This window comes from Hippoglossus stenolepis, chromosome 16 (assembly GCF_022539355.2).
Source record: "Hippoglossus stenolepis isolate QCI-W04-F060 chromosome 16, HSTE1.2, whole genome shotgun sequence".
NCBI lineage: Eukaryota > Metazoa > Chordata > Actinopteri > Pleuronectiformes > Pleuronectidae > Hippoglossus > Hippoglossus stenolepis.
In genome coordinates, this window is record NC_061498.1 from 11,429,368 (window position 1) to 11,437,279 (window position 7,912).

A 7,912-nucleotide genomic window follows, 5' to 3' on the forward strand; every position below is an offset into this window, starting at 1 on the left:
ATCCATGTTCACTAGTCCGTCCCCTTTAAGATCTGCCCCCGCCCTTTAACGCTCCCCTTCGCCGTGTTGTCACATCACGACCCGCTGCCGCTGCAGCTTCACACATTTTTTCCACTTTTTCTGTGATGACCGCGAAATGTGAAGCGGTGACTTCTCAACACTGTGGATTACCGGCTTGTTGCTATTGCTTTTATCACGATATCCCTTAGTTGATCGCCGCGATGCCCGGTGCAAACTTGCGCTGGCTCTCCGCCGCCCCGCCGCTCCTCCTGCTCCTGACCTGCTGCGCTCCAGCCCGGGCATATTTTGCGGAGGAGCGCTGGAGCCCCGAGTCCCCGCTCCTGGCTCCCCGGGTCCTCTTAGCCCTCATCTGCCGGAACTCGGAGCACTCTCTGCCCTACTTCCTCGGCACCATCGAGCGCCTCAACTATCCCAAGGACCGGATGGCTCTGTGGTGAGTCTCCACACTCGGACCCTCTGACTTTTCTGCAGCTTGGAAGTAAAAGTCCAACGTCCCCGTCGCTCGTCTGTGATCAGATGTGTTGATGCATGTGCTTTAATAAATAATGATGTTGCATGAAAGTGTGTGGGGCTGAAGCTGCTGGGTGAGGGGGGGCGAGTTGAAAAGGGGGGTGGTCTTGCAGAAGATGACGGTGTTAAGAATGTAGGCAAGTTATATTTGTTTTAAAAAAAGATTGTCCCACCAATATCAACAAACAGGGAAACAAAGCACAGAGGATGGACACACACACACACACACACAGTGACCTGAATGTAGCCAGTGTGTGCTGGACAGAGGTGAGCACATCTGGCCCCTGCTCATCAGAGGAGCCATGCATTGATCTGTATACGTGGAGGGGAGGGGACGGGCCTGATGTGGCCACGAGGGGAGCTGTGATTTAACCAAAGAGTGATTTTACATCTGATGTGGTCAAAAAGTCTGGAATTCATTCATTCCATTCTAGTCCATATTTAACCCAATAAATGCCGTTTCCTTTAAGTTGAAAGACTAATTCCTGCTCCTGAATGAAAGTTGGGGTTTTAAACATTTAGTATATTCTTTATAACTTGTGTTATTCTTCCTCCTGGGTTTTGTACAATGTATAAACAACATATCGATGCATGTATTAAACATTAGTTAAGATATTGCTATTCATGAAGATTCTATTGCGATAATTATTGATATTGCGACACTTCCCAGTCCTAATTTGACTTACAAATCAGAAGTGAAATGTTGTGGTATCTGTACTTTCCATTAACAATGGAAAGTACAGTGGAGTGGAACTTCCTGGCTCCCATACATGATCGTGTGAGAGATCTCCATCTGGTAAAACTTGCCCCATGCAGGGAACTGGTTGTGGAACTTGGATTTGCAAAACGTTTAAATATTCTAACCTAGTATTTACTATCATGTGAAATTAAGTAACAACTACATTAACTTTACATTATTTCATAGCATTGTTAAGCACATTCATGTCTGTTATAATGAAGTGGTTTAAAAAAGCACGACACAGCACAGATTTGCTTGTAGACAGGGCTTGAACTTGACTTGACCCTCTACATGCTATGTGATATTGCATCTAAAATATAAGTATATACATTTCAACACGTCTGCACAGTAACTGTCAGTCATATGTCACATACATTCACAACTTAACTCTTCAAATCGCCCCAGTGGTTGTGCAAATTTATGTTTCAGGCCATTTAAACATCAGGCAAAAGACGAGGGAAGTGAAGGGGAGGCGTTTCTCACGTAACAACTTAACAAGCTCCAACAGCCCACCCACGCTTACACCCTCAGAGCTCGGAACAGTTTCCATGAGTGCCTGGAGGGCTCAGAGAGCTGTGTTTTACACTCGCCAACCCCATGAACAAGTTTCACTCAATAAAGTTAAGAGGCTTTTTGTGAGTGAAAATGTTAAATTTATCCTTTCTGGTTTGGCAGTTGGAGTTACTCTTCTGTAAATACGTCTGAGGCAGGAGCAGTCCTGTTTTGACATGTCCTGCAAACACATTAAGCTACATCTGGAAAATGCAAACAGCTGTAGTGTTATAACACTATGTGTAGCTCGCTTCTTGCTGAAGCCTTTTGCAGCTGCTTGTAAACACGCCAAAGCCTCAGATGCAGAAATTGGACAGACTGTCACTTAAATCTTTAGGGTCCGCAATTAGCTCCGCATTTCAGCTTCACTGGAGCAACGATAGAATAAATGTGAGACGCCACTCGCAGATGCATTGCAGAGCACCAGTCGTACGTGGTTTAACAAATATTTATTTCAGTGGAAGAATCCAGACCTTGAGGCGGACAGCAGGATTGAGGGAGGAAATTGTTTAGCATGGAGCTGCTGTGTTCTCACGGATCCATGTGAAATGTTTCAAGAGGATCCACTGTGGCTGTCGCGAACATGGTCAAAACACAAACTTGGCTCAGTGTAGTGCAGATGTTCTCTCTACAAAAACCCTGCATGGCTACAGAAATGGAAAACTGTGAATGTTGTGGCATTATTTCTCATTTTCCCAATAGAGAGCAGATAGAATGACTCATTAGATCAAATAGTCAAGGTCTCTTTCTTAACTTTTATTGCCCCACATGTGGTTTCAGCCAGTTCAGATTCTCCTTCTCCTGCTTTAAGGGGCTTCAGACAAAGATTTACTTCCCTAATTCTGTTGTAAAGTGTAATAATCGGCCTTAAAATCATATCAACCAGATAGACAGTGTTTTTCGTCTGTGATATCGTCTCATTATCACTTGTGTCAGTTCCCACAGCTGCAGACAATGGGCATACATAAAGTGAACACAGAACCATTGTCATTTGAGTCTTGGGATCATCTTACACCTCTTGTCCCAGCTTGAAACCAGTTTGGCACCGGTGCGACATTCAGCCGTCGTTACTGTTTTACTTTTCCTGTCCTCGGTTGTTGATTAAGTTAAGTCCCTCTCACTTCATTCTAATCATTTACATTTATTGTGTACCGACAGGGTAGCGACGGATCATAACGAGGACAACACCACAGTCATCCTGCGTGACTGGCTTGTCAAGGTGCAGAACCTTTACCATAATGTGGAATGGAGGCCCAAAGAGGAACCCAGGTTGGTCAAGATTAGGTGACGGAGTTTATGTTGCGTAAGAAAAAGCTCCACAGAGCCAATAAAACCAGTCTAATATGTATCTTGCAGACGTTACACTGATGAAGAGGGTCCAAAGCAATGGAGCGACCTCCGTTATGACCACGTCATGAAGCTCCGGCAAGTGGCGCTGGAGTCGGCTCGTGAGATGTGGGCCGACTTCTTTATGGTAGGCCAACAAAACTGTTCTTTACAGGCACAGTAGCACTGAAAACATTTCCATTTTAAGAAGCGAGCCAATGCTGCTACCCAGACTATCTTTATTGTTCCATAATAGCAGCAGGAGGTTAAGTACAGAGTGGAGGACAAGGCACCAAAACATTTGTAATTTAAACACCAGGACCAGTGTTGAAAGTTTACCCACTTTTTTGTATGTCTCCTATGGTTAAAGTTTATCCAGTCTGCTTCATCTGGATGCACAAAGCTTTGACACGACATGAATCATATTTTTTAAATTCTTTGCACAGTCCGGCCCACTTTGCCGAGCCTCAGCGGGGTATAATTTTCAAACAAAATAGTCAGAATTACAATAATTTAACCATACAAACATTTGGAAACTCATCACATAGCCTTAAAAACAGAAGTCTGTGGGGATGTTTTTAGTGCCACATTTGACCTTTTAACATTTCTTCTGATTTCTGAGTCATTCTAAAGTATAACACACATTCACAGACATATTTCACAGTTTATCTTCTCTTCCTCGTGTAGTTGGCGGACTGCGATAACCTCCTCACCAATCCCGACATGGTCTGGAAGCTCATGCAGGAGAACAAGACCATCATTGCTCCAATGCTGGAATCCCGTGCGGCCTATTCAAACTTCTGGTGTGGCATGACTTCACAGGTACTCTGGCGCAATGTCAGCTATTTTCAAAGAGAGCGTGGTTGCTTGAAATGAACCCTCTGAACTCAACTGCTAATCAACTCTGCCCATTCAGGGTTACTATAAGCGCACGCCGGCCTACCTACCCATGAGGAAGCGCGTGCGTAGGGGCTGCTTCGCCGTACCCATGGTCCACTCCACCTTCCTGATAGACCTCAGGAAAGAGGCGTCCACACAGCTGGCCTTTCACCCACCACACCCAGAGTACAACTGGGCTTTTGATGACATAATCGTGTTTGCCTTCTCCGCTCGGATGGCAGGTATTACACCCTTCAGTGCATGGATCTAAACCTGTTGATTGAAATGTAGATTTGGAATCGAGAAAACATCTCCGTCTCCTGCTCTCCACAGAGGTTCAAATGTTTGTATGCAACAGAGAGACCTACGGATACTTCCCTGTGCCCCTTCGATCCCATAACACTTTGCGAGATGAAGCCGACAGCTTCTTGCACTCTGTCCTGGAGGTGAATGGTGAGTATCTTCCATTCAGACTCAGGCTCCCCCCCCCCACAGCTTTAAATCATTACTTACTTGCTGCTGCTCCATCTAACGATTACTTCCAGCAGAGGTCTTCTACGTATCATTCATACCATTTCTGCATCCATCTTCCCTCTCACGATGTAGTGCGAAATTCCCCAGTGATGCCTTCCAAATACATACTTGTTCCTACAAAACAACCTGACAAACTGGGATTTGACGAGGTGAGTAAAGAGTGTGGCGAAGATGGATTCTGCAAAAATGGCCCTCTGTCCACCTCTGCGCTTGTGCCTCCCCCTCCTGTTAGAAGTCTGTAATTACACTGACTGGTTCCACTATTGCCCCGTGCATAGGTGTTCATGATAAACCTGCAGAGGCGAACTGACCGTCGGGACCGAATGGTGAGGACACTGTACGAGCAGGAGATCGCTTGTAAGGTCATTGCAGCCGTAGATGGAAAGTGAGTTCATTCGGATAGATGAATATTTGACTTATTCTGTGCCTTTAAATAACATGTGTCTGCTCTTTGTTATTAACATTTGTGACATTTGTTATTGCCTCTATTTCAGGGCGATGAATATCAGTGAAATTAATGCTATGGGCATCCACATGCTCCCTGGATACAGTGACCCTTATCACGGGCGCCCACTCACAAAAGGAGAGCTGGGATGTTTCCTTTCCCATCATAAAATCTGGAAAGAGGTGAACCCCCGTGCAAAGGCCAAGCATTTAAAAAATATCTGAAACAGACAGATGAGTGATTTACTGATAAATCTGTGTCTGGTCTCAGATCGTGGAGCGACGCTTACCCATCTCTCTGGTGATTGAAGACGACCTGCGATTCGAAATCTTCTTCAAGCGTCGCCTAATGAACTTGATGAGCGAGGTGCAGGATGAAGGACTGGACTGGGATCTCATGTGAGCGTTCACTTCCCGTCACCATCTTTAATTCCACCTGGATTCCCTTTCTAATCGTCTCGCTTGTTCTTTACCTTTTCTCTCTTTCAGTTATATCGGTCGTAAGAGAATGCAAGTGGATCACCCAGAGAAAGCGGTGCCTAATGTTCACAACATAGTGGAAGCAGACTATTCATATTGGACACTTGGTTATATGATATCGCTACAAGGTGCAGAGAAGCTTTTGAAAGCAGAACCTCTAAAGAGGATTTTGCCAGTGGATGAGTTTCTCCCTATCATGTTCGATAAACACCCTGTGTAAGTGTTCACTCCCTACCACGTACAAGTACTCACACACACAACATGTACTTCTGCTCAGGAGATTTGCACGTTTTTGTCTTTCTTGACGACACCTTCTCCTCCACAGGTCTGATTATATGGAGCAGTTTGAAAGCAGGGACCTGAAGGCATTTTCCGCAGAGCCCCTCCTGGTGTATCCGACGCACTACACGGGCGACTCAGGCTACATCAGCGACACGGAGACCTCCACGGTGTGGGACAACGAGAAGGTCCGCACAGACTGGGACAGGGCGCGCTCGGGAAAAACCCAGGAGCAGGCTGAGATCAGCACCGAGGCCCAGAACTCGGATGTGCTCCAGTCTCCTCTGGACAGCGCAGCACGGGACGAGCTATGAAAGGAACTGAATGACACCCTGGGAAGAATTCAGAGGTGCATCCGAGCACACCACCTTAGTTTTTTAAACATGTTTCATCTTTTGATACTTTTGATCACAGTTTGTAAACAGATTTTATTTATCCAGATGGGACAGAGGGGTCACATGTGTCTTATGTTTCCTAATCATGTCATGTCGTCCGTTTGTAGTATTTTTTTTATATAAAGGAGCTAGACTTGCCGTTCGGAATGGCATTTGCAGTACCCTGCTTCTGTCTGTCATACAGAAATGAACCTATATGTTAGAAAATAAGGCAATTGGACTGTTACATTTGAGTCATTGGGCAGGTAATGTTGTCCTAATTTGACGTTACACTGTGAAATGCATTAACAAAAGAATTGGGCATGAACTGTACTGTGTCACTGAGCAATACCAAAACTTCATGGAAGCATTTATGTCTTAAATCAACCAGTAACATTCAGAATTCATTGATTTCTGTTGTCAGAAGTCCGAGAGGACAAACGTCTGCATGTCTTTGTTTTAAACTTTAGGTTTTTTTTATTTCTCTTTGCAGTATACATTTCATATTGTTGTGTTTTGAATACGCATTAGCCGACAGTTAACATGTTTGCAGCAGCTGTTTACCAAAGCAACAAAACACACAAAGCAACTCAGAACCATAGATTTCACTCAGCTACTGTAAAATGCCAATGCAAGTTGTTTTGCCTTTTCCCCCTTGGTGCTGATTTTGGATTGTTAGTAGGCTAATGCTACCAACCAGCTGTCGGTGACCCCAGCCCCAGCCACATCCAAATACACGTCAGCATCTCCACCTCTTTCTCAGTTTAATCTGAGTTTGAGCATTTTGTGTGAGCAGGACTTGATAAAAATCTTTTACATGTTCGCTCCATCCTGGTTTTCCGGCTTTACACGGCTTCACTTGATCTGTCAACAAGTTGATTTCTGTAAGGTGTTAATGGGAGATGCTCCTCCACTGTTTTTGCACAGAAATGTTAGTGGGGCTTTGTGCCAATCAAAATAAAAAAAATGATTTTAAAAATAAAGTTCAATCCTTTATCACTCTTATATATATGGAAGACTATTAGGGCAAAGAATGAGGAGGCAAAAATGAGAGGAGGAAGATTTTTGAGAATACAATTTTGAGGATGAAGTCAAACTATCAAGAATCAAATCAACTCCTCTGGTCCATTAATCCCAGTTAGAGGAGTGACTGACAGCTATGCACGCCGCCAGAGCTTTACATCCTTGGAATGTATGAATACATGACGTTGCTATCGATATCCTTGCATTTGTCTTTTAGCGGCCGTATCAGTTTTCATGAATGTGGCCACCTCTTCCAAGCTTGTGTGGTTTCTCCTGAGCAGATGTGGTTTTCAGTCTCTGAAGTCCTAATACCGATCATCACGCTGTGTTTATGCAATAAAAGATAAAGAATTTCCTTGTTCCTAAAACTGATTCTGAAGTCACATGTCAGAAATTCATCTACATGAGGCCCTTTGTAGAAGCAGTTTTATGTGTAAAATAGAGCAGTATGATATATTCCCACAAAAGTATGTGGTGCAATAAGAAATTAACAAATTAGTTCAGACTATATTTTGAGTCTAAGTATCAACTGTCTTATTACACTAATACCTGCCAATATCTGCAGTGTGTTAAACCACATGCCATTCAAAATGTTTCCTCTTTGACGTTACCCGCCACAAACGAGATCAGAAGACGTTTTCACTGAGACACCATCTGAAGAAAACAAGTGTGGCACCTTCTCACTGTGCATAAAGTCACAGCGTGGGCGGGGTCTACAGATGCATACACTTCCTCTTCCCATGCTGGTGAA

At 44.2% G+C, this 7,912-nt stretch overlaps 1 protein-coding gene across 1 annotated transcript; it reads left to right on the top strand.

Moving 5' to 3' along the window:
- The first annotated feature begins 53 nt into the window (after positions 1 to 53).
- colgalt1a (collagen beta(1-O)galactosyltransferase 1a) lies at positions 54 to 7,498 on the top strand. The gene is made up of 12 exons (XM_035179874.2): positions 54 to 454; positions 2,981 to 3,091; positions 3,179 to 3,296; positions 3,836 to 3,970; positions 4,065 to 4,269; positions 4,361 to 4,480; positions 4,634 to 4,710; positions 4,840 to 4,946; positions 5,056 to 5,188; positions 5,277 to 5,404; positions 5,495 to 5,701; positions 5,811 to 7,498. Exons 1-12 carry the CDS (start codon positions 222 to 224, stop codon positions 6,076 to 6,078), a joined length of 1,842 nt encoding a protein of 613 aa, XP_035035765.1. The 5' UTR covers positions 54 to 221; the 3' UTR covers positions 6,079 to 7,498.
- Positions 7,499 to 7,912: the final 414 nt, after the last annotated feature.

Coding starts and splice junctions, on each gene's coding strand:
- colgalt1a (XM_035179874.2), top strand. CDS start 222: ATGCCCGGTGCAAACTTGCGCTGGCTCTCCGCCGCCCCGCCGCTCCTC. Junction 5,405..5,494: donor GGACTGGACTGGGATCTCAT/GTGAGCGTTCAC, acceptor TCTCTCTTTCAG/TTATATCGGTCGTAAGAGAA. Junction 5,702..5,810: donor ATGTTCGATAAACACCCTGT/GTAAGTGTTCAC, acceptor TCTCCTCCACAG/GTCTGATTATATGGAGCAGT.